At 44.7% G+C, this 27272-nt stretch overlaps 1 protein-coding gene across 4 annotated transcripts in view; it reads left to right on the top strand.

The window, feature by feature from the left end:
* The window catches only part of Mylk (myosin light chain kinase), a 255320-nt gene that overhangs the window by 74003 nt on the left and 154045 nt on the right, over nt 1-27272 (top strand). For all 4 annotated transcript variants that reach the window (XM_052159226.1, XM_052159227.1, XM_052159225.1 and 1 more), the window contains exon 3: nt 3997-4164. In XM_052159226.1, coding sequence (XP_052015186.1) covers nt 4000-4164 — 165 coding nt within the window. In that variant the 5' untranslated portion in view covers nt 3997-3999. The remainder of the gene's footprint in view (nt 1-3996; nt 4165-27272) is intronic.

Raw genomic sequence — 27272 nt, 5'->3', positions numbered from 1 at the left:
CAACTCATTATGTATTAGTGAAGAGTTGCCAGAGTCCGAGGAGATGGTCCTGTAGTCACTGCAGTCACTGTGTCTGATCATGCACATGTCGTGTGCAGGTGTGTAATTATCACTTTATCAACCCAAAATGTCACATCTTGATGGTTTTGAAGTGGCTCTTCTCATACACACACACACACACACACACACACTCTTAAATACATATATACATACACTCACACACTCTTATATACACATACACACACTCACACAAGTTCATACTCACATACACAAAACTCACACACATACACATACTCACACACACTCACATATACACACATACACACACTCATACACACACACTCACATATACACACATATACACACTCATACACACATACTCACATATACACACATACACACACTCATACACATACACTCACACACACACACATACACACATTCACATAGCAAAATAATATAAATGTGGAGGACACTAACTGCTTTCTCTCAGTGGGGGCTGTTTGGTGGCACTTATTTTTTTCTGTATTCTTGAAAATGTTCAATAATTTAAAAAATTTAACATTTACATATCATCAAATTCATAGTCTTTTTATTTCTGGTATGCTCTTGTATGTGGCCAGTTCTCATTACTGGATTTTTTTTTATATGTCTAGCTTTTGATTTGAGTAATGCCATCAGCATTTTTACATACACATTTGGCCAGCTCTGATTCTTTCCTGATAATGTATTTCTGTGCGTAGGATTATTAGTAAAAGGAGTGGACACCCTTTTCTTCAGCATCTTCCTGCCACAATCCTTTCTAGCAGGACCGTACAGTTTCTTGCACTCCCAGGACGGCAGCAAGAGCATGCCTGTCTCACTGTGGTCTCTCCAGCACTGCTTGCTTCCTTTTCTTTTGATGCAGTTCCTCTGGTTTACACAAACACAGGTCGCAGTTGTCCTGCAGCCCGGGATTCTCCCGGGGGTAGGGAGGCCACGTTCATCATTTACTCTGCAGCACTCATGTCCTGGAACGATTTCTTATTCTAGGAAGATATTCTGACCTGGTTGTCCTTGCAAATACTTTCTCCTGTGCTGTCATCTGCCTTTTAAAGCACGTGGGTGGCGTGCTTTAATGTGCCCCCAAATCTTAGTGTGAGAGGACATTGTTAAGGCATGTCAGTTGAATGGCTTTAACCTTTACCGTTACTGACTGATGCAGGAAGCACAGCGCCCAGGTCACGCACTGGGCTCAGGTGCCAGTCCTGCCCCCTCTTGTGTTGACTTTGGACAAATTTCTAATCCTCAGACAGGTTTCTAACCCATCAAATGGGATGGAGAGATTAGCTGTTGCCTAGTGCAGTAAGGAGCAAACGAACCGTTTATTTACAGAGTATGTTCCTAGCACGCAGGAAATGTGACTCGGTACTTACCTTTCTTGTTACCTCCTGCAGCCAGCCTGGAAAGGAATTTTGTCTGCAAAGTGAATGAATGCCTTATCAGTGAAAGAGAAGCCAGGTCTGTCGGGCAGAAGATGTAATGCTCACTGGATGCTTGGGGTGGAAAAAAAAAAAAACTGCCAAAAGGCCAGTAATAGGAAGCTGTTCAGACACCTGCATTTTAATTTGCTTAAATCAAGGGTTTTTTTTTCTCCTTTTCTTTTTCTTTCTGTGAAACAGAGAATGAATAAGAGCGGGAGAAAGACAGACAGATAGGGTGTGTGTGTGTGTGTCTGTGTCTGTGTGTGTGTACCTGTGTGTGTGCATGCACAGAAGTCTTGGGAGAACTCCAGATGTCCTGTTCTGTCACTCTCCTTGTTTCTTTGAGGTGGTATCTCTCACCTAGAACTGACCAGTGGCCACCCCAGTAATCCTCCTGTCTCTGCCTCCAGCAACAGTGGGGTTAGGTGCATGGCCTTGTGCAGCTTTGTGTGGGTCCAGTTCAGGTCCTCATGGTTGTATAGCATGTGCGTTTTACCCATGGGTCATCTCTCCAGACTTTAGACCAGATCTTCCCTCCCCCTCCCTGTTCCTCTCCCCCTCTCCCTCTCTCTCTTTCTTCCTCCCTTCTCTTTTTCTTGTTTCTCCTCTTCTTCCTCCTTTTCCTGCCCCCTCTCTTCCTTTCCTCCTCCTTTTCTTCCTCCCTCTCCCTCTTTTCCCTCCTTCCCCCACCTTAAGGCAGGGTTTTTCTTTGTAGCCCTAGCTCTAGTTGTCTTGGAACTCAGTCTGTAGATCAGGCTGTCTGCCTCTCAGGGGCTGGGATTAAAGGTTTGTGCCACCACCATCCGGCCAAATTAGAGTTCTTAAAAGCTTCTTATCCACTTAATTTTAAGAAAATTTAGGAGGAAAAATTAGGAGACATTTCTATATGGTTTGTTTACTTTTTAATAGGAGTGTGCGCACGCGCGCACGCGCGCACACACACACACACACACACACACCTCCACACACATCCACAGAACAGCACCATCTTGCATAACAGAGTTGTGGGTATTTTCAGTTTTCTCCTTTGGCCTGTGTAGCATGACTTCACCCTCACTTCAGCTACTCACTTGTGTCTGTCTGAGTACAGGCTCCTCATTTGCATAGAGATGAGTCCACTTCTTGGGGTGTTATTGTTAGGTTATACAGGAGGAGTGAGATCTGGGGTTCCATGAGGAGATATGTGTAGTATAATCAACTATAAGGTGCATTTCAGAATGGCTGGGAAGAAGGTCTGCTAACATCACCACAGAGAAGTGATAGCCATCTGAGGGGGATATCTGAGGATATGCTGACTGTCCTGACTTAGTCAGAGCACATGACATCAGGTACCAAGACATCACATGCACTAACTATGTCAACCAAAAATAAAATAGTAAAGTAAAAACTTTAAGGAATGAGATCATAGACAAAGGACTTTCAGGCAATTTGGAACAGGTGAGTGTTCAGGAAGTGACAATTTAAAATGTCACTTATTTGTTTATTGTATGTGTATATGTACACATGCCATGGTATGTGTGTGGAGGTCAGAGGACAGCTTGAAGGAGCCATTTCTTTCCTTCTACTCCGTGGGACATGGGGATCAAATTTAGGCCATCATGCTTGGTGGCAAGTGCCTTTGGATCACCAAGCTTTCTTGCCAGCCCACCAATAAGTGATAATTTATTATTTTTGCACATCAGCATTTTCTAAATTTTTACCTTGAAACATACTTAAAGTTGATAAGAAACAAGTAGAAAGAGTTAGACATTGATTACCTCCGTGAGCAGCCATTGTTCTTTTTCACAGCAACCCTTTAGTCCTAGCTAATCTCGCCAGCCTGCAGACACATCGTGTCTCGTCCCATATCTGTGTGGGACAGGATCCCAGGTTCAAGGTGTTCTTGGCAGCGATGGCAGAGATTCGCTGTTCCTCCGTCGATAAATGTTTTGCCTCTCTGGACCTTAGTTACAAAGGACAGAGTCAGCTGGATACCTTCTAGTGCCTCCTTCCTTTCCTTAAGGCTTTGAACTTCGAGCCTTTGTACCATGTGGTCCCTGGCTTGACGCCACCTCCTTCATTCAGCCTTCAACTCATCTTCTCACCTAGGCCCCATCACATAAACCCCAGTCTCCTGCCTTTCTTGGAGGCCCAGTGCCATTGTTTGTAGCCTGTGCACTCTTACAGTTCAGGCAGAAACAGCTGGAGCTTCCTACCTCAGGGCTTCATGTAGATGTCAGTTGAACACAGGCCTCAGAGGCCTATTGCGAAACCTACAAGCCATCCAGTTTCCCTCATCTCCATCAAGCCATGCTCTCTGAGAAGACAGATGAAGTTCTTAGTGGGTTCTAGGATGGCAGTCATGGCTAGAACTGGCTCTTTCTTGTCTGGTACCTTATGTGGAGAAGCCACAGTGAGGCACTCCAGGGAGATGCTGACCCTGCTGGGTCCCTGCTCCTCATAACTCAAACCGTAGGACTGGGTGAGTGGTATCTGTGGAGAAGCCAGCATGCTGTATACTGTAAGATCTGACTTGCTGTTCTTCCTTTTGTAGGCCATGGGGGACGTGAAACTGTTTGCCTCGTCACACATGCCCAAAACCTCCCACAGCATGGATCCCTCAAAGGTCAGCTCCATGCCTCTCACCGAGGCCCCTGCTTTCATTCTGCCCCCTCGGAACCTCTGCATCAAAGAAGGAGCCACTGCCAAGTTCGAAGGGAGGGTAAGAAGTGTGGGCGATCGGGAGGCAGGGGAGCAGGGAGCGGGGAGCGTTCCTCACACCTTGTCCACAGCAAGCCTGACATGGCAAAAAGCCTTATCTCCCTTTGGACCTTTATGTGAATGTATACCATCTTGCTGATTCTTAGTTTATGGTGAGCTTTGGGCTGTGTCGGAGGACTCAGTAATGGAGGAGACCATGCAAGTTGACCATCTTAAGGCATATTGCTGGTGGATATGTTCTGGATGCATGGCCTGGTGTCAGAAGGAATGCACCTTGGGTATAATTTGTACTCCAGAATCTGCACTCCTGAAAAATGAAGTGATTTTTTTTTTCTCCTACGTTCTCCCTGGAAGGAACATTTTATCAGCTGGCCTCCTGATTCCATGCAGAGTAGTGGGATGACAGATAGGATCCTGATGTCATTTTGTCACCTGCCAACAAATCTGGAGCACGTGCCCATCAAGGGCCTCCATTTCTCCTTCTGAAAGTTATGAACGATGTTTCTCTCCTGCCTCTTGGTAAATAGGCAAAGATCGGAACATAGAGGAAAATGTGTAAGACTGGCTGATGCTGTAACCCAGGGGGAAGCCTTTTTTTAGTAAGCTGTTAGATATTAAACCAGCTTTACACCGAGGCGAGGTGGACATGAGGGAGGTTATGGGTAGTGATGGAGACCAAGCACAGGGGCCCTACCCCCAGGAGCTTACAGGCCTTGGTGTGAACACTCAATAAAGTATGAGGAGTTCCTGTGTCCCTGTGACTCTGTAGGCGTGAGCTCCTGGAAGCGGGTGAAGAAAGAGGTCCAGCAGATGTGTCTTGGGTACTATTGGCCTTTCCTGTGGCCAGGTGGCAGGCTTGGCCCCGTTGTCATTTGGAGAGTGGGTAGGAAAAGGCCAGAGCTGCACTGAATTGTAGCAGAGGCACTGACTCCCCAGTTAGGACCTTTGCTAATGGGTCTGCCCCACTATCTGTATCTCCTTTATTTTATCTAAAGCAGAACAAGGGGGCAGTGTTGGGGATGTGTGTGTGGCTCCACTAGCATGAGGCTGTCTTTTGTTGCCCTAAATTTAGTCCACCTCCTCTCCTCCCCACCCCAGGAAGAAACCCTGAGTGCTGAGGGAAGTACTGGGTCGTGCCACAGCAGTAGTGACCCTTGAAGCACATGAAAGGATCCAGGCAGGACGGGGCAAAACCACATCATCCCACTTATATTGCATGTCCAGGATGACATCTATGAGAGCAGAAAGGAGATGACCCGCCCAGCAGGTGGTGGAGGGAGGGATGGGTGTGGCTGCGGCTTGTTCAGTTTCTTCCTGAGATGGCGAAGATGCTGTGAAACTAGATAGTGCTGGTGGCTGTGTGCCTCTGAATGTTCTTGTAAAGCGCTGAACTGCACACATTATAAAATGTAACAGCCATTTAAGACATGCCGTCGTCAGCAGAACACCCCACCCTCTTACCACACTGCCGCTGAGAGGCAGCTCCTGCCTTGGCACCGCCTCCTCAGAGCACACTGAAGCCACAGCTGCTGCCATGGCCATTGTCACAAAAGAGCCACGTCTTAGAGCTGAGAGCCTTGGAAACTTCGTGAAACAAACACTCACCTGATAGTTAGTGTATCTACTTTTTTATACTTTCCACAAAGCTAGACTTTCATTATCTGAGAAAAAAAACGCAACAAAACAGAAACTGCTGGCTCTTTCTAGCTCACAAGGGGCTGGGAAGAACAGCTAACAAGACATTAAAAGTATTTCACGATGTCACACAGTACTTCTTTGGCCAAATTGAAAATCACATAATACAAGTTCAGTCTTCTTGAACAAGTCATTATCATTTGGTACATTTACCAAGTTGTGTTAGTTACTGTAACAAAACCACTGCATTAAATCACTTTAAAAGGTAGTTTATTTTGACTCATTGGTTCTAAGCTTTCAGCCATGGTCCCCTGGCCTGTTGCTTTAGGGCCCGTGGAGGGGCAGCATGTCACAGTAGGCCAGATGGCAGACAAAGCTACCCACCCTCTGTGACGCAGAAACAAACTGAAGGAGTCAGAGTCCCAAAAGCCCCTTCAAAGGCACATTGCCAATGACTTAATTCCCCGTCCACTAAGGCTCCACACGCTAAAGGGGCTACCACATTCCAGTAAGACATCCTAAGGACAAGCTCTCATCATGTGGGCCTCTTGGGGACGAGCCAAATCAAAATTATACCAGTGTTGACTGCAGAATTCTTGAAACAGCCTTGTCTTGAGAGTATTTGATTTGACTTATGTTGACCAAGCAGTTGACTCTGCATATTCCCTGTGGCTGTGTGTTCGTTATGGACCAGCTCAGAACACCGCCTTGGCAGGATGCTGGAATATGTATAGAAGGCTGTTAGGGAGGGATAGTCATATAGACCCTGGCTTACCTGCAGCAATGCAAGCTGTGACCAAAAGTGCTCTATCAACACGTGTGCTACCATGGCCACAAACACATGGAGACATTCACATCAGGGAAGGACCACCTCTAATGACCCTAGGATGAAGAATCTGGTTGTGTTGATACCAAAGGTAAAGCTGAGCCAGGAACATCCTGTCTCGTGGTAGTGCTGGGGTGTCATGGCTTCAGGAGTTGCTCTTAGGAGACACTGAGCTCTGAATGCAGGCTCTCACTTGCTTGGCCGGAGGTGCCAGCTGCCCCCCAAGGCTGCTTCTGGACCTCTGGACCCTGCCTGCAGTACCCTCCTCTCATTGGGCACACAGCCTGCTCCAGGCTTCTGTACCAGACCCGTGTCTGCCTCACAGCCACAGTAGGGCAGCAGCTTTGAGAGCTGGGCTCGCCCAGGAGCTCAGCGGTACCTTTTTGAAATTGTGCTTCACCATTCAGTTCTGCCCGGCCTCTTCCTTGCTGATGCCCAAGAACTCCCAGCGGCTTCCCCTCTCTCTTGAGAGTTGCCATCCCAAATGAAGCCTCTGCCTTCTTCTGGAAAGGTCAGAAACTGTGCCCTCATTGAGATTCAGTGGATGCCACAAATGTGAACAGTCCCAAAGGCTATTTTCCCACCACCTCCAGGGCTTTTATTAGCAGTTGGTTGAAACTTGGGCGTATTGCTTTTATTCCTGAAAGCTAAAGCCATCTGCCTACTTTTAAGCAAAAAACTAAATGAACCTCACCTCTGATAGTACACTTCTTCCTACCATCCAGGACGTGAGTGACTCTCCAATTGTTCCCTTTGGTTCAGGCCTCCCTGGGGCATGTCAGACTTGAGCCTCTCTTCGAATGAGATTTGGTCTGTTGCATTTATTTTATTTTTTATTTATTATTATTATTGTTATTATTATTATTTTGGTTTTTTTGAGAAAGGGTTTCTCTGTGTAGCCCTGGCTGTCCTGGAACTCACTCTGTAGACCAGGCTGGCCTCAAACTCAGAAATCTGCCTGCCTCTGCCTCCCAAGTGCTGGGATCACAGGTGTGTGCCACCACACCCAACTCACATCTTTTTTTTTTTTTTAAGCACTTTTCCAGTCCATGGCAGATACTTTGAGCAGCAAATAAGTCATAATCCCTACTCCCTACCTCAGGGCGCGGTGTGAAAAAGCAGTGCTTGGAAAATCCTAAATTCAGTACATTCTTCCCCTTTGCCCACCGACTTACCATTATCAACAAACAGGCAAAAGCACTGTGCCAGCCTTTCTGTCTCACAGGGGTTAATGCTTTAAGGCCCCTTGAAAAGTATAGCCCGAAGAAGGTTTCACCCAAGCCCCTGGGCTCCCTGAGGTGGGCCTCCTATAAAGTGCTGCCTTGACTGTCTCACACCAGTTACTGTTGCAGCTGTGGAGAGGCAGGGAACATGAGACAACCTACCTTGAAAGGGAAAATAATGGCTTCTGTTTATACGGAATAGGAGTTCTTTTCCTCAAAGCCTTTTCCCAGTTTCCATCCAACAGAGAAGTAGCCACTGTATTCAAAGACATGAGGAATTTAAAGGACATGCCTGGCCTTCTCTGGTCCCCAGGAGTCCTAGTGTGGTTTAGAAAAGTGTGCATACACAAACAGCAGGTGTGACCATGTGTGTCCAGACAGTTGCAGAAAGTCTATCAACAGATGTGCAACTGGTGCTAGGGATGATGTGGGAAGAAGGGGAATAGCGTCGCCACAGCTGAGGGGGGCCACACATGCACTCCTAGTCTTGTTACCCTCACCTGGGTGACACCCGGACGTACTATATCAGAGCTTGTGCTCATGCACCATTTGACACTGGCCTTCCTTCCACGGCTCCAATCTAATTATTAAATTCAGCGCCTGTTTCTTGTTGGTCTTTGAAACTTGAAAGTGACCCAGTGATTGTGTGCTCAGAACATTCTTGCTTCATAGAGGACACCAGGGTGGGGCTGTACCTGAGCTTCCAGTCCTCTTCAGTCACAGTGGCTCTGAGCTCATTCTAAGCCCAACTCCCACATTCCTTCCCATCCATATCTTGCTTTTCCCCAGACTATTCCTGAATCAAGATACACTTCCTCTTCCTTCCCATTCTATAGATTTGGATTCTCCTTCTTTTAGGCCACTTTCCTGAAGTATTACTCTTAGGTATTTTATTAGAGTACATGAGCGTCATATTTGTAGGATGTGACCTTAGGAAAGACTTGACCACTCTAGTCTTTAAAATGTCTCATTCAGTAATCATCTCTGTGCCAGTGTTAAAGAAAATGAGGTCAATGTTAAACTATTCTTAATGGCACTTGTTGCCAGACTTGCAAACCTGAGTTCAATCCCCAGGCCACACATGATGGAAGGAGAGGACCTGGGGTGCACACTCCTGAGACCCCTACAAAGAAAACAAATGCATGTAATGAAAACTCAAAGGAAACTTGAAAATTCTCTGCCTTGACCTTTCGCTTCTTCTTTTCAAAGGTAGCAGCCATCAGCGGTCTGCATGGATATTCAGAAAGGTTCTGTTCGAATGTGAACAAGTCTATCTGAATGTTCTTTTGTGCACACAGGGTGTGTACGCCGACCTGCCACCTGCTGCCCGTCCTTAGTTCTGCTTCTCGTTCCTTTGCACACTGGCAGATGGGCGCACCACGGATGTACATGGGCTCTCTCACCCTCCGTCACTCCCTTCCGCATTTCCCCGGCGTTAAAGCGTCAGCTTACTGCACTCTGTCCATTCACATGTGTGGCGGTGTTTACGGTCCTTAGCTTCTTTAATGAGGGTTAGTTCTTTGAGGTCTAGATTTGCACTGTTAAATCACCACTAGTCACAAGTGGCTGTTGAATCTACAATAATGCTAATTAAATAAATTAATTGAATTGAATTGAAATGTTTTTTTTCCCCTGGCCACACAGGGAAATGCACATGCTAGGCCATACACATATTTTAAGTGCTCAGTGGTTGTGTGAGGCTAATAGCACTGCATCAAACAGCACAGATTACAGAGCGTTTCTGCCATCCCAGAAATCCTATTGGACATGCCTGATCTAGAGCGTTCTTATGAATTCAGCTCTTAGGTATTGGTGATTTACACCTAAAAGACATTAAAGAAAAACAACACTGTTCTTTGCTCAGCATTTCAGAGCATTCACAACTTTTACAGAGGACTAGAATTTGATTCCCAGTGCCCACATGGCAGTTCATGAACTGCTTGCAACTCTAGTTACAGGGGATTCAAATCCTTCTGACCTCTGCTGGTACACACATGGTGCTCCTACACACACTCAGGCATGTACACATACACATATACATAAACTAAATAAGTATTTTAAAAAATAGCTGTTCCATTCACAGTAGAAATGAAACACTGGGTTCTTGAGATTTTATTTAGGGCATAAGGTCAGCTCTTGAGGAAGAGAACATTCTCCTCTAATCCTCTGTCTGTAGTAAGGACTGCTGGTCCGGACTTAGCCAGTGTGAGTCTTCTCCCTAGATCCCTGCAGATATCTGTTCCAGGTGGCTAGAAGACATTGCTTACAATGCCAGCGTCCCTAAAGCACTAGAATGGGGCAATAGAGTAGATACTGCAGTTGGTGGCCACATTAGCGTTGATGTGATGGACTGAACAGACTGTGTAATTCCTTCTGTCTGCATATGCCATGAAAATGAACTTAAGCGGGTTCAAATGAGGGAGATTTCAGAGCTGCACTGGGTACAGAAGAAAGGGGCATCCATGGTTATGAGATCCCCTCAGGGTTCCCCTAAAGGCTTCACCAGTGGTCCAATTAGAACAGAAATAGGATGAAGACTCCATAGGAGACAGAGCTTCATGTTTGAGGCTAAGGATCTGGTGATTGAAGAAGGAAGGATGGTTTTCTAACATCTTTGTGGAGAAAATTAGAAGCTCTTAGTGTAGCGCTTAGCCAGTATCTGGGGGAAAGATCCACTTCCTTTGTCATAATGAGGAGAATTGCATGTGCTTTCTGATTGTTGTATGGCCAGAGTCACTGAAGTGAAGTCCATCAGGAGATTGCCCCACATGTGGCTTGTAGCCCCCACCTCTGCGCGCCCCCCCACTCCACTCCTCCACCCCGATCCAAGAGGATCAGACTGTGTTTGATTTGGAAGTTTCTTTACAGCTACCTACATTAGGAAACTAGTTTAGTCATTGTCCACGAATTAGCTAACAATGGTCACAAGCTACTTGAAGAAAATGTGTATGATCTTCTCACCCACCCATCCACACAGCTCAGAAGTGTTACTTATGGTTACAGAAAGTAAATTATGAAAGCTCTGGCAAGCCAAAAGTGAAGCAGTGGTGAATGGTAGCCTGAGGCAGGAAGAAGGCAAAGTGGGGGGCACAGTGGAGGCAAAGCAATCAATATTCTTCAGCATGGCCGGATCAGATAACCGAAGCTTTAGTTACGTGACTCAAAACCATAATGGCAGATGGGTGACTTCAGCACTAGGGTGGCCATAGTCCCACAGACAAACACATAAACAACAAGCGAACCCATAATGATACAGGTAAATAGAGTCCACCCCAAGCAAGATTTGGTGCCTTTTGTTAGTGGTATTCCTAGAAAATTGAGCTACAATTCACAAGTAGTTAGCTTACATACAGAATTATATCTGAGAGGTCTTTTCTTTTTCTTTCTTTGTAAAAATGTATTTGTGTGTACGTAATCTCTCCCTCTCCCTCTTTCTCCCCCCCTCTCTCCTTTTCCCTCTCCCTCTCCCTCTTCCTCCCCTCCCCCCTCTCTTGGGTGGGTGGGGGAGGTGTGCCTGAGGAATCCAGAAGGTGTTGGAGCTCCTGGAGCTGGAGTCACAGATGGTTGTGAGCTGCCCAGTATGGGTGCTGAGAACCCAAGAGGTTTTTCTTAACAAATAGGATCTGGCAACATTTCTACACGGCCCATCAGTTCAGGTGCTCTCTGCTCTAAGTATGTCTTTTCCATGTTTCTTTCATCTCTACAATTTGTAGCTTTCTCCAAACATCAAGGCCAGTGTCTGTTACCAATTGTGACTTTGCCGTTTCCCTCCTCTTGTCTACATTCATAGTAGGGTAGCAGAAGATGGACAAGAACAGAGATGGTTTCTTTCTGTGCCCATCCTTTGTGGCTGGCTTTTTGTCTAGGCTCTCTGTAGGCATTTGAAGTCATGACTGTGCCATAAATGCCCAATAAGAGATCAAAAAATCCAAGCAGGACTGGCTTGAAGGGGGGGGGCAACATAAGTCAGAGAAATTCTTTGCTTTTCCTAGTGGAAATATTTTAAGTGCTATCTGAATTTTTACATAGGAAGTGGGCACATGGAAGAGGAGACTGGTATGATGGGTGCAAGAGGCTGGGTGACTAAGGAGGGCAGGAGGGATGAGCAAAGTTAACTAGTGAGTCCTAAAGTACAGCGAGGGGGCTCATGAGGCTTTAGGGTACTGTTGCCTCATAGTGACTGTAAATATCAGAAGTACGCTGTGAGCTCCACAATGCTAAAAATTTGTGAACTCCACAATGCTAAAAGGAATTAAAAAAAAAAAAAAACCTATCTCCATAAGGAAATGATCTGTGGGCTGGAGAGAAGGCTCGGTGATTAAGAGCACTGGCTGCTCTCTTCCAGAGATCTTGAGTTCAATTCCCAGCAACAAGATGGTGGCTCACAACCATCTGTGACAGGATCTGATGCCCTCTGCTGGCATGCTGGTGTACATGCAGATAGAGCCTATAAATCTTTTAAAAAATGATCCATGTCTCTTAAAGTGAGATATGTTCAATCTATGTAAACAGAAGTCAATGTATGCATGTATTGAAACAGTATATGCTACCATATTAATGAGTATAATTTTTATAACGTGGTGCTTTTGTTAAGATACATTTATAAGGAAATAGAGTAGGTGCCTTAGTTTCTTTTCCCGTTGCCATGATAAAATACTCTCACAAAAGCAAATTAAGAGAGAGAGGGTTTGTCCCGGCTCTCAGTACAAGTCCAGCATGGCCATGAAGTCAAGGCAGCAGGAACTCAAAGCAGCGGGTCCCAAGCAATCCTGATTGTTATATCCACAATCAGGAAGCAGAAGGCAATGACGCATGGCACTGCTCAGTCCTGTTTCTTCACAAGCATCATAAATAACCCCAGCTGGAGAATGGTGCCTGCACACACCACAGGCTGACCTTTCACAGCAGTGAACACAACCAAGAGAACTCCCTGCAGTTGCTCCAGAAGCCTGCCTGTCAGATGATTTTAGATTCCACGAACCAATGATAACAGTACTCATCACACCCAGAGAAAATTAGTGTCGATTACGAAGTTAATGATAAGAAGAACAGAAAGATGCTTATAAAGGCTGTGCTTGGGAAATGATGCTTGAAGGGGAAAGATTAGGAGGGGAAACATCTTTCTGTCAATGTATACCCTCAATGTTTACCTTTTACGTTTCCTATGTTCCTATTGCTGGAGTTTCTGTTCACAGTAGATAGAAATTATGCCTGTAAATTTTTAAAGCACAATAACATGCTTGTAAAAATATTTGTACCAGCAATCCGAGTTCAGTGTCCAGATGCTGTCAGATAAACGATCAAAGACAAATCCACAGTTTACGCTGAAAATATCACCGACAGCATTTGGGCACGGAAGAACATGTAACTGCAACAAAATGCATTGCACAACACTGCTGGCAACCAAACAGAAATATCAGTACCTTTCAAGTGCTGTGTACCTGAAAAACTAGCAACATAAAGCTCTCAAAAGCCCAGCGCAGGATCAGTGAGGAGGAGGGATGTTTCCTTTGCTGGAAGCACTGAGGATTACCTCAGCCTCCAGGGACTCAGACTGGAAGAATGTTATAGGAGCAATAAAACCATTGATCCATTTTGCCAAGAATTCTGTTTTGACACTGTAACTTAACTCTTAACAAAGAAGCGGGGGAAAACAGCCAGAATAGAGATGCTCAGAACACTATTTATAATGGCAAAAGTGGAATCAGCTTGTACCCAGAGAGATCATGAAACAAATGCATCGGTATGGCAGCTGTTACATAATATATCACCTGCCTGGCATTTTGGGGAGCTGCATCCGTAAATGGAAATGTGTGAGAATAGCAAAAAAAAAAAAAAAGTGGAAAGAAAGTAAAAACCAAGATGTGGTTGCATAGACCAACTACAATCTCACGAAAGTGCCTTTTCCATGCAATTAGTAGAGGGTTGAGAGCCTTGTAAGTAGGACTTGTTGTTGGACTCTCTCTAAATGATATGATTTAAACATTGCTTAGTGACAACTTACCTATCAGAGAAATTAGGCACAATTAAAATGGACCCTGTGCACTAGGGAGGCTCATAGGTGCCTATTATTTTAACTGTTTTCAATTAGCTTGTCCCTTTGCCTTGAAGTGTAAACAGAGAGGACTGGCAGAACGAGCAGCCAGAGATGGAGAGTGGTCTTACTGCTGCTATGCTGCAGGTGCTCACAGGATCAGAGTCTGGAGGACCATGCTAGTCAGTGGTCCTCCCTATGTGGAGAATCTTGATCATGTGTAACATTCTTCCAACTTCAGAGTTAACTACGAATATACTATGTTGGTAAAAAGCAAAAGCAAAACAGGTGAGTTGAGTTTCCAAAGGGGGGAAAAAACCAAACATGGCTGCCATGTTTAATTTTGGTAATATCAGAATTTCTCTCCTCCGTGAGGCCCTTTCCAGCTCCACTGTCCCACCACATCCTCTTTCTTTGTCATTTGGAATGCAATTATACTATACCATTCTGTGCTATGGGAAACAGATTTGTCTAGGGCTCTGACTGCCATGGAGCTGTCTTATAATTTTGGAGAAATGATAGCCCCTCCTAGATCTCAGGTTCCTTAAGGCCCTGGAAGAGTTCAAATTCTATGGCATATTTTATAGTGTGTGATATTTCACGTGACTGACTTTTACGTCATCATTGTCACTCAGATATGAGCTCCTTATATAGCTCTAGCCGGTAAAAAACTTTCTATGTAGTCCAGACTGGCCTCCAAGTCCCAATCCTCCTGCCTCAGTCTCCTGAGTGCTGGATTCACAGGTATGTGCACTACACCCAGTCTTTCCATGTCTCCTTTTTAGGGCAAGGGATGCAGCTCTCTTAGTATTCACAAAGCCCTGGGTTGTCTTCCAGCACCATAAACAAACACTAATTTTGAAATCTAATTTTGTCTAATTTTTGAAAATCTGCTCTGCTCTTAGCTCCTGGTTATTGCCCGGTAGGGTGAAATTATTTTTGTGTTGCCTACAGGCTTTCTAAACATTAGTCTCTGCCTCATTAATGCTCTACATTTATTGCAGGTGGATTTTGAGTTTGGGTCTGAATGACACAACTAATGTTTACTGAACGTTGTTTCATGAGCCAGTTAGTTTGTTTAGAACCAGAAATATCTGAGACGCGCAGGACGGCCGTTCGTGAATATGGCTTTGTTTGCATTCTGCACATCACCTTGGGAACTGGGCCAAATCATCTTGACAATTATTTCCCTTTAGCACTTGGTATATTATTTGGTCTGTTTGTATCTTGGTATAAAGTTTCCTTTATAGTTTATTCTGATCAGGTCTCATTTAAAATAATATATCAGACATTTGTGTGGCATTGTATAGCATATGAAATCCTTCTAATCTGAGAATAGTGAGTGCTACCTATCTCTCTCCCATTCCCAGAACTCTGGAGAGATGTAAACAGAATTAAACCAGGTGAAGCATACAAGGAGAGCGAAGGACTCTAAGAGAGCAATGCCTTGCAGAAGGGCTCAAAGAAAAATGAGACCAGTGCCAATCGGTTCCTAGTCACTAAATCCACCCACCCGGGAGTGGTGCTGCTAGGAACTGGTGCCTTGTGTTTCAAATGCTAGCTGCTCAGCCCTTCTGGGCTTATTTCATGTGAACTTCTGCCTAGGGCACGGCTTAGAATGCTTCCCTTCAAAACAGAGCCCTCTTAAAGTTTCGTGATCAGCCTCCTTACCAGCTTTCTCCAGGAAGCAGGATCAGTTCTGAGAGACAGGTCCTATGGAGTCAACCCTTCCTAAAGGCATTTGGCAGAAGACTTAATCCTTAGCTTATGCTGAGATATCGTTTTAGGTTTTTAAAGATTTATTTATTTATTTTATAAATATATGAGTACATGGTTGCTGTTTCCAGACACACCAGAAGAGGCCATCAGATCCTAGTACAGATGGCTGTGAGCCATCATGTGGTTGCTGGGAATTAAACTCAGGACCTCTGGAAGAGCAATCAGTGCTCTTAACTGCTGAGCCATCTCTCCAGCCTTCTCTTAGATATTGTTAATAATATTAATGATGTTGAATTTTTACTTATTTATTTTGTGTATGAGTGATTTGACCACATAAGGATATCCACTTCATGCATGCCTGTTGTTCAGAGATCAGATGATGGTGTCTGATCCTTTAGAACTGGAGTTACAGATTCTGTGAGCTGCCCTGTGGGTTTAGAAACCAAACTCAGGTTCTCTGCAAGAGCAACAAGTGTTTTTTACTCATGACCCATCTCATGATGTAAGGTTTTATTATAAGGACTCTCTGATGCCTTTTTTGCTCCTCAAACTAATATGTTAAGAGAGGGTCAGTTGGCCTAATTGGCAACTTTGTACTTTGCCTGGTTACCTAGAGTAGGGAGCTATCAGTCAACTATTCCTCTCTTTAGCAAATGTCCAGGTTGATCACAGTGACCTGTCTGCTTTGAACACTTCGTGGATGCCTCAAGAAAACATCACTTCAGCTATGAAGAACACAGCAGCCATGGCTGCTCTCAAAGCCACAGTTTTTGCTTCAGCCTTATTTCAGTCATGATTGCTCCAAACTACTTACCCAAGCTCTAAGGGACATCTTGCTGTTGGTGGCAAGCCTGTTTCTGTTCTAGATGACCTTACCTATCATGAAGCTATCCTTACACAGGAGAGAACACCTTCATAATGTCTTTACACAGAGATTATGAATGGTGCTTATGCAATGCTTGTAATTAGAATATATTTGAGGCTTGTGGTGGGTAGAACTAGAAACCATGTGCAAACAAGACTGTGACTGGTAGAACTAGAAACTCTACCAGAATCCCAGACTCCTTTCCGGACTATATAAGTAGAACTGTGTATCATGCTTTCACCTTTTTGTGGTCAGGCTAAGAAATGTCTTCATGCACACAACTCTTTCTCCCATTGTTACAACAGTAGACCTTCAAATGCCTCTCCCTATAGTCTTTTGCCTACTTTAGTCTACCACACGTAGGGTGGGATGAGCTGGTTATACAGAGAACAGAGAAACAACACCTATCAGGGTAACAGCAGGAAGGTTGCTGAAGAGTTTAAGAGAACAGCCAGAAGGAGAAACTGAGCTCTTATGGGGATGGTGGAAGTACTAAGAGGGTAGGAGACAGTGGAAAGCTGAGATTATGGTAATAGACCATGAAGAATCAAAAGTGGGGGACTTTGGAGAGCCAAGACTACAAGTTCTGATTATTTTAAGAGTTCCCAGTTATAAAAATTACGGAACTCCCAATACCTACAGCCCAGGAGCTGAGACACTCGCTACTGGGCTGCCTGCATTCAAACCCAGAGCAATAATCTTCTGACCTGAGTACCCAGGATTACATGTGTGCAATTTGGAGGTATAATAAGCTCTTAGTCATCAGAGCCTGAGCTATCTGTTTGTGGGGTTATAACCCCAGCCGCAGAGAATTAAGGCTTACACTGCCGAGACTGAAGGGTAATACATACTTTCATTTCTCACCTGAGGAAAAGAGCCTCCAGCCACTTGCCCTGTTACCTGGGCCCATGCCATAATCCACACTCTCTGGCCAGGTCTTGGGCTTTGCCTCTTAGGCTTCCTTTAGTCTTTCTCATTGGATTCTGCCTTTCAAGTCTTTCAGAGTCCTGCCTGGTCTCTTCCAAATCCTACCTCTAACAGTTGTCCTAGTCCTCTTGTCCACACTGATTGTTGTTCTGTTTTTTTGTTGTTGTTGTTGTTGTTGTTGTTTTTTTAACTTATGTAGTATACTTTGGTTTCAAGTTCTGCTTATTTGGGAATTTGTCGCTAAAAGGAGACAGTCTTATTGAGCAAGTCTTTATCACTGTTGGGTGATTCCTATGCATGGAAAATGTAATACTACCTTTGCATTGCTATGGCCAAAATATCTAGGAGAACACATTAAGGGAATATAGGATATTGTTGTTTGATATTTTTTTTGTTTTTTTGTTTGTTTGTTTGTTTGTTTGTTTTGAGTCGCAGTCCATAATAGCAGAGGAGGCAGGTCAGAGTGACTCAGTCCATGGCAGTTGGAACATCACCTGTTCACATGGTGATGACCAGGGAAAATGGCAGGTCAGAACTAGAGATACTTTTAACCTTCAAGGGTCTGACCCCAATAATCCATTTTTACCAGCTATGTCCCACCTCAAAAGAATCCACAACCTTCAAAATAGCCCAATAACATTGGAATTTAAACCATTCTTCCCATAACCTCAAAGGCCCATGACCATCTGAGATGATTAGATTTAATTAGCAACATGCTACAATCTATAATCACCTAAGAAAGCCTCAATTAGGGATTGTCTATGTTGGTTTGGCTGTAGTTGTGTGTGTGAGTGTGTGTGTGTGTGTGTGTGTGTGTGTGTGTGTGTGTGTGTGTGTAATCCTCTCAATTAAGGTAATTGGAAGCCCCAGCCCACTGTAGGCAACACCATTCCTCAGGCATGGTATGTGTTGAGGGGTTGGGATAGGATACTGAACTGTGTGAGTTAGAACTCAACCTGAGGGCAAACAAGCAAGTTCATTTCTTTCTTCTCCTGTCGTCCACACTTGTGATGTGCCCAACTGTTTTAAGTTCCTGCAACCTTAGCTTCCCGGCAATGATAGATTGTCACCTGGGACTGGGAGCTAAAGCAAACCTCATCTTGCCTAATTTCTTTTTTATCAGATTACTTTGTTACAGCAACAAAAATTAAAATTATACCATCTGGTAATAAAACATGCATTTAGTCAATTTAAACAGTTTCCATACCATTAAGAGCTCCGAGAGTGTTCAAAAGTTCAATGTCTGTTATGTAACTCAAGGAAATTCTTAACTATGAGCTCCTGCTTAAAAAAAAAACAGTTGCATGATTCCAACATACTGTAGCACCGCCATTCTGAAAGAGAAGGACAAGGCAATACCAAGGAAAAATGAATCAAAATGACATTGAAACCCAGCAGATCAAACTACAACGAAATACCCAAATCCTATACCTCAATGTGCACAGTGCCTGTAGCATGCAGGGCATGTGGAATCACATGTGGACATCAGTGGGTGTGTGTAGATGTGCCTCAGTTGTCCTGCACCTGTTCACACATGGATCCTCTGCTTGACCAGATGTGCTCTATGCCTGTAGCTCTCCTTGAGAGACAGTGTGCATTCCTGGCATCTCCAACATCCTGGAATCTCCCCTGCAATTTAGGTTTCAGCTTGGCAGCCTCCATGCATAGCCTGCTTTGAGGGTTCCACAAGGGCTCCAATCCTGTTACACATTGTCTGGCTTCATAGGCTTTTTATTTTTTCCTGAAACTTTGGTGCAAGATTTCATGATCCCACAACTCTTGCCCATCTACAAAACTGGCATCACATGGGTGATACCAAGTTTGTCTGATAACTCAAGAAATAGTCGAATCCCTATACTCACTACTTTTATGTCAACCTTACACAAGTCAGATTCATCAGAGAGCCGTAATTGAGAAAACACTTATATAAGAGCAGACGTAGGCAAATATGTAGGACATTTTCTTTTCTTTCTATTTTTTAAGATTTATTTATTATATGTAAGTACACTGTAGCTGTCTTCAGACATCCCAAAAGAGGACATCAGATCTCTGTAATGAGATGGTTGTGAGCCACCATGTGGTTGCTGGGATTTGAACTCAGTACCTTTAGAAGAGCAGTCAGTGCTCTTAACCACTGAGCCATCTCTCCAGCCAGACATTTTCTTAATTAGTGATTGGTGATGAAGGGCCCAGTACATTGTGGGTGGTGCCATCCCTGGGCTAGTGGCTTTAGGTTCTATAAGAAAGCATGCTGAGCAAGCCATCTGGAGCAAGCCAGTATACAGCATTCCTCCATGGTCCCTGTATCAGCTCCTGCTTCCAGGTTCCTGCCCTGCTTCAGTTTCTTCTCTGACTTCTTTTGATGATGAACTATGATGTGGAAGTGTAAGTCAAATAAACCCTTTCCTCCCCAAGTTCCTTTGGTCACAATGTTTAATCACAGCAATAGTAACCCTAAGATAGCCCTTTGACATAGCTACAGTGGCCTCTGAGTGCATGGGTAGCAGAACCTGGAAAATAGTTTCCCAGAAAGCCCTTTCCAGTAGGGCACTCCAGTGGCATCTCTTTTCAAATGGAAGCTTGTGTTGTTATACCCTGGAGTCTTGATGGTGGTTGGTGGTGGGGTGACCAAATTTTCCTATGGTTCCAGTGTCCAGTGTCCAATTTACCTTTATTGTTTCCACATTGCTTCTCATGATTTTCATCATAAAGTCATCTTTAAGTGGCCAGCAATAATCATGCTACAGCCTAAATGCTATGTTCTATTTTGATTTTATTCACCAAATAAATCAATCATTACTTGGAAGTCAACTTCACTCTAATTTGCTAAGTAGAATAGAGCCAGATTCTTAGCCAGAAGAATGGCCTCTAATCTAATCCCTGACCCAGACCTTATTGCCATCTGAAAGCTCAGGAGCCCAGCCTCTGCTGTCTGCATTTCTAGCCACATTCTGGTCTCTCAAATTCCCCAACATCAGTCATTTGTCAGATGGAGCTAACAGCATTCTGAGGCTTCTCTAGCCTGTAGCTCTAGACCTTTCCAAATCCTTCCTACATATCAGTTCCACAGGCCCAAGAATCATGTGATCAGATCTAGTCCAAGAAATAACCCCACTTCCCAGTATTTTGTATCAGTTACTTTTAGGTAACATACTCTCACACTCATAGACACACACCTACACACACTTATACTACACCAAAATATGTAACCAAAAAGCCTTAAAGAAGGAAAGCTTTATCATTTCGGAAGTTTCGGTCCATCATAGGGAGGCAGGACAGAGCAGCTTAGCAATGGCGGCAGGGTCGTGTGGCATCTGGTCAGGAAGGAAAGAAAGCAGACAGGAACTAGAGGAGGGTGTAATATGCAAAATCTACCCCTAGCAACCAACTTCTACAAGCTAGGCTGCATGTCCTGAAGGCTGCATGACCTTAAACAACAACAACAGAAATTGGGGACCAAGCAATCAAAATATGTCTAGGGGGCATTTCAGATTCAAACTGTAACAGTAGGTTTTATGGCTTTTCTTTGTTTGTTTTGTTTCATTTTGTTTTGGAGTGTTTAGGTTCTTTTGTTTTTAGACAGGGTCTCATATAGCCAGAGCTTGAACCCCTGACCCTCCTGTGTGTCCAGTCTATTTCTGATACTACAGATAAGTACTGCCACACCTGGCCACAGTAATAGAGTGAGTTTTAGTTAGGCTATTCTTGAGCAAGAATGGACTTAAATATATTAGGACACCTTATCAGTCTGGGAATTCACAAATGCTATCTTTTCAAATAATGTTGTCTAGCAGTTTATTGGTTATCTAAGGGTTTCCTACCTTGAGACCACAGGCAAAACCTGGAAGGAGGACTGGGCTGGTGGTCAGATGCCTGGGATTTGGTTTCTGTGTGCTCTGACTTCTAGGCATTAGTTTCTTTCTTTATAAAATGAGGTCACACCAGACGACTCTCCTACCCCTTCCTGTACTAACATTGTGTAACTTCGTAAGAATAAACTATGAACAGGATTTGGAGTCAAGACCTATCCACTCTGTTGACATGGTGTCCGTTTGCCCTCATTTCCCCCACAGAGCTTCCTGACAGCTGTGGCACCCAGAAGGCTGGCCTAGGTGGACTTTTGTAAAGGGATTTATTTCAGTGAACACTAGATAACATTTGCTACTTTTGGAAAAAAATATGGCAGAACTGAAGTGTTGTCCTTTCATGCAAGGAAGGGCTACGCTTCCCACAAGAATTCCAAACACACACACTCTCTCTCTCTCTCTCTCTCTCTCTCTCTCTCTCTCTCTCTCTCTCTCTCTCTCTCTCATACTCACACACATATACACACTCATACACACTAACACACAATTACACTCTTACAATCATACATATACATGCTCTCACACTCATAGACACACACCTACACACACTTATACTCTCTCTCTCTCTCTCACACACACACACACATACACACACACACACACACACACACACACACACACACACACACATACACACGTGCACACACGCTGCTTGAAAAGATAGGAAGAGCACTCTCGTGCCAGCTCTGATGGTTCGTTCAGGTCTAAGAGCTATTCCCTGTCTCTGCTCAAGAGCCTCTTGAGATGAAAGGTAGTTGGGAACAATGATAGGAAGTGATCCCTGTCAGTGATGGTGAGGATAAGAATTAACCCCACATTTTTTTTCCTCTTTCATTTGGTGACATACTGAGACCTACCAGGTAACTCTTCTACAAGATATAAGTCGCCCCCACAAAACCCCAGTAAGACTGTGGCTGCAATTCTAGTTGGTCAGGCAGGGTGGGACCAGCTAAAAGATGGAGTTGAACGGCCAGCACAACATCCCAAGCCTAGGAGGAAGGTTTGCCTGTGAAGTGTGAAGCACTTGGCCCACAAGCTCTGGGAAGTCTGACAGAGGAGTGAAAAATGAGCCTGGAAGAGCTGGAACCAGGCAGGCAAGGAAAATAAAATCAAATCTGGATCCTGATTTAAAAGGCATTAGGCTGAGGGGAGCCAGGCACCTGGACATACTTTCCACAGCCTGTCACACAGGGCTTGCATTTTCCACCAGGAGTGAGGGGAAGTGGAGCCCTATTAGACTGGCATCCCAGCCTGTGGTCCCTACCACCAGGTTGCTTAGCAACAGAAAATGCTTGACAAGTGGAGTGCTTTGGGGTTGGAGGATAAGGACCCTTGCCTCCATGACGTATAGAATGGAGAGAGGAGGGGCATTTCTGGAAGAGTTTAGTTCTAGCCGGTGTCCTGCCAATACAAGGAACCCTTGAACATGATTAATGAATTATGGGAGGCAGAACTCTTTTGTAATAAAGGCCCACCTCTTTGTCTGGAATTTGAAATGAATTCTAGATACCTTAACATGTGAGTCATTACTCTGGAGATATGTTGCAGAGGTGTTTCTCAAACTAGGCTCTTTCAGAATGCACTGAGCATCTCAGACCAGCCAAGGAGAGACCATGTGAGCACAGGTGACTCTGTGAGCACAGGTCTGGAAGTCAGCATCACACTGTAGGTATCAGCCACCCACAGGGGATCGCATGGCAATTGGGTGAGTTAGAATGGCTAGCTGGACTTTGATGTCTTGCTCAACTTTACGTTTGAGAATGATATATTTGATGGGCATGTATCATGAGAAGGGGTCCATGGATGGCTGTGTATGGTCAAGTCATAGCTTAGTAAATCCCAACCTTTTCTGCCGTCATGATCATGCCCAGAGTTCCCCAATGGGAATTTAATGCCACAGACATAACCATAGTTTTCATGTATTAGAGTTTACATATATGTGTGTTTCATGTATAAAAAAAGTAAGGGAGGGTTTTTTGTCCCTTCTTAGAACTAATTTTTAACGAGATATGGTATTATTGCCTGGATTTGGTAAACGTAGGGACTCAGAGTGTGTGTTTGACATATCCTAGGGAGGTGATGACTAGGTAGTTGGATGAAGAAGTATGGGCTAAGAAGAGAGGTCTGGCTATGTAGAAAATGGGGGTAGGAGAGGGTGACAGAATCAAATCTCTAAGAGTTTAAGTGAGTAAAGTACCCTGGATGTGGACATGAGAGTTGAGGGGCAGGACTGTGTCAGGAAGGGTGTGGGTAGGGGCTGACTGACCTTAGGAAGGTGCTCTAGCTCTTTCTCAGAGACAGCAGATGGGGGTACTCTGCACCCTGCCTTACCCCATGGCTCATAACCATCATGTCATTTGCAAAGAGAGTAGATTTCTTTTCCTTTCTAGGATGTGCCTCTTTGACAGAGGCTGGTTGTTGGAGCTGAGAATGGGAGACAAAGGGTCCAAGGTCTACTAAGAATAAGAAAGGAAACCAGTTAGGAGCCAGCTTCTTCCTACTGGAAGTTTGGGCAACTGGACCAACAACCTTTGCTGAGACGTTGCTTTTCATGTTTTTAGATACCTGTGGTCAAGGGCTATCCAAAACACGGTAAACAGAAACATCTAGAAATAAACAAGTCATAAGTTCAGACAGTTTTGTTATAGTACATTGCTATAATTCTCCCGCTGTATCACTATTTATTGTTGTGGCTCTTGTACTGTGTCTAATTTATAAATTAAACTTAGTCATAAATATGCAGGAGGAAACGGTATAGCTTGGTCCAATTTGTGGTCTTAGGTAGTTTAGGAATATTTCTACTGGAAGTTTGGGCAACTGGGGGCCTGAGATGAAAAGAACAGTGTATGTGGTATGGTGGCACATGGGTGTCAGCTGAATGGGCCAACAGGGTTCACACTGCTCTTAGCTGCCTTTGTCATAGCTATAACAAAATACCTGACTTTATATATATACACACATATACATATATATACACACATATATATATACATATACATATACAAATATATATACATACATATATATACACATATACATATACACACATATGGGAATACACAGTCTGTAGAGTGGCTCAGTACAATTTGTTGTTTCAGGTAGACAATACTCTGACACGGTGGAGACCTGCTTTCCCCTCGTCCCTGAACATTGGAAAGGCCCACCATGTGATTATACGTACTTTCCAAAGCTTGGGATGAAACCCCAAGGCTGGAAACCAAGCACCTCTGAGCATCAGCGTGGTGGGGCGTGTGTGTGACAAGGCTTCACACCCAGGTCTGGGCTGGGATCCCTCCTGTTCTCTCAGCCCCATGGGTGTGATGGGAGTCATCTCTCCTGCCTCACTGCACACGGGTGTGTGCATAGCAGCTGCCTAATAAAGCAGAGACATTGTGCTGCAGTGATCTACCTGTGGAGACACATTCCTAAACTACCCGAGACCACAACTCGGACCAAGCTATACTATTTGCTCCTGCATATTTATGATTAAGTTTAATTTGTAAATTAGACACAGTGCAAGAGCCACAACAATAAACCAGTGATATGTCGGAAGAATCATAGCAATGTACTACAACAAAACTGTCTGAACTTATGACTTGTTCATTTCTAGACTTTTCTGCTTACTGTGCTTTAGATAACCATTGACCACAAGGATCTAAAATCATGAAAAGCGAAGCCTTAGATAAGCGGGGGACTCCTGCAGGAACAGGTCTGCTCACAGCCTCCTCTGATAATCTCCAGGAAAGCCTTCAAGTAGAATTGCCACTAGTTAAGGAAACACCCAGAAGGGCGGAAGTAAAGGAGGCTGAGTTTGCCTGTGGGTCGGCCCAGCCACAGTCACCATTACTGCTTGCTCGAGCCCTGCCCTGTATTTCTTTCCTGAGCTGGGTCTCCTTTAGATGATTGCCGCAGGGAGCCAGACTTCATGTTTACTTCAACCCCATCTTCTGCTGCCTGAGATCTTGGGGAACTTGTCCGATGACTCTTGAAGTCACTTCCTGTCTGTAAAGAGGAACAGCAGTGCCTCTGTCCTGGGACCGTGTGGGTGGAACACTGCTGCTCCTGTAAGGTAGCCCATGCTTGGTGGCTTTTGGTTGTTCACTGCTCGGGTCTCTTCGGTTTTTCACCTGAGGTGTCAGTCATTTTCCAGAGCGCTGTCATGTGACATTAATGGTTAATATTCTGTTCAATATGATCCAGTTGCTGTTTGGCAGCTGCAATCATTTAAGTGGTTTCTGTATTTCCTCTTATAAATTGAATTCACGTGTACATCTTTATACATGAAGCTTTTAATTTCATATTTAATATCATTCCCTAGGGATTGTTAGCAGTACAGAGGTCAGTGGGACAAAAGACTTTGATCTGAGTGCCTTCTGAAGGGCTACTCTTCAGTTTGCATTGCCATCAGAAAGGGAAGAAGCACCCTACCCATCTAATGGTCGGTCTGTCAGCTCCCTGTGAGCTGATCAAGTTTCTCTCAGCGTCTGTCCACAGGCTGCTGCTTCTCTCTGCTGAACTGCTTCTGAGTTGGATTCCTCCTCTCTACCCTACTCTGCATTTGCCCCCCAGCTCAGCCCACCACCATGGCAGTCAGGGTCCTGTGCTGTGTGTGCTGTGACCCAGCAGTTGGAAGACTGGAGGACCCCAGAGTGAGGTCTCTAGCGGTAGCCAGGGAGGGGAGAGACAGGGTAGACTCTTCACTCTGGCGGTCAGAACTCCACAGAGCCCAGAGTGAGGATACTTAAGGCCCAACATATGGCCTGCCTGATACCTGATACCTGATGAAAAAGGACAACTCCAGGCTGGGGTGAGGGAAGAGTTAAGGTACAAGACAGTGAAGGGGGAGGGCGGTGATTGGGAACCATCTTCCTAAAGGTCTGTTGACTTCGCCCTGCTAGATAGACTTCCTCTGTTAAAAATTGCATTTGTTTATGAGAGGCGAAGGCCACGCTGTAACCTGTGACGGTCCAAGGACAGCCTGTTGGTTCTGTCCTCCCATCCATCCTGTGGATTCTGGGGCTTGAACCCAGGGTGTCTGTCGGGGACAGCAAACACTTTCATGTCCTGAGCCACCTGCTGACCCAGGGCCAAGTCATTGCTGCTCCTTTTCTTCTCTTTCCTTCTCCAAACACCACGTCCCTCCAACCCACATTTTGTTGATTTCAGTCTTTCCATCGCAATCATATCCTTACTCAGTGTGTACGTGTGTTGGTTTTCTTCTTTGGGCCCCTAGACTAGGTGTAACCAGGATGTAGACCGTTCCCTGGAGCAGTCAGGGAGCTTCTCAAGGCAAGTACCTCAGCTGCTGTGTGGCCCGGAAGAGGCGTGTGCAAAGTACAGTTTGTCCTCGGTATCTGCGGATTCAACCGGCTGGACATGGAAAATATTTAGAAGAAAGTGGCATGCGTTTAGTCAGGCTTTTTCTTTTTAAAAAAGATTTATTTTAAAACAATTTAATCATGTGTATGTGAGATGCTGTGGGCACATGGCTGCAGGTACCTGCAAAGGCCAGACACATCAGATCCTCTGGAGCTGCCGTTAGAGGCCGTTGTGAGCTACCCGTAGGGAGTGCTGGGAACTGAACCCTGATCCTCCGCGGGAGCGGCACACACTCTCAGCTGCCTCTCTCTAGCCCCTAGACTAATTTTCTTGTCCTTATTCTCTAAATAATACTGTAATGACTGTTTACATAGATATTATAAGTAGGCTAGAGATCCTCTTGTGACATTTAACTTATTTGTTTCACTTGTAAGTTTTATGGTGCTGGGCACTGAGCCCAGGAACCTTGCCTGTACTGGGCAAGAATTCTGCCACCGGACTGGAGAGTTAGCTCAGCAGTTAAGAGCTCCTCCTGCTCCCACTGCAGAGGACCCAGGCTTGGTTCTCCACCATCCACGTGGCAGATCACAACTATCTGTAGTTCAGTTCCAAGGAGTCTAGCCGTCTCTTAACCTCTGATGATTCCTTGTATGCACATAGTGCACATGTATGAACTTAGGTACTCATACATGAAA

The sequence above is a fragment of the Apodemus sylvaticus genome, chromosome 15 (genome assembly GCF_947179515.1).
Source record: "Apodemus sylvaticus chromosome 15, mApoSyl1.1, whole genome shotgun sequence".
Lineage (NCBI taxonomy): Eukaryota > Metazoa > Chordata > Mammalia > Rodentia > Muridae > Apodemus > Apodemus sylvaticus.
The sequence above is the reverse complement of the archived record's forward strand: the minus strand, read 5'-3'. Positions and strand labels throughout refer to the sequence as shown.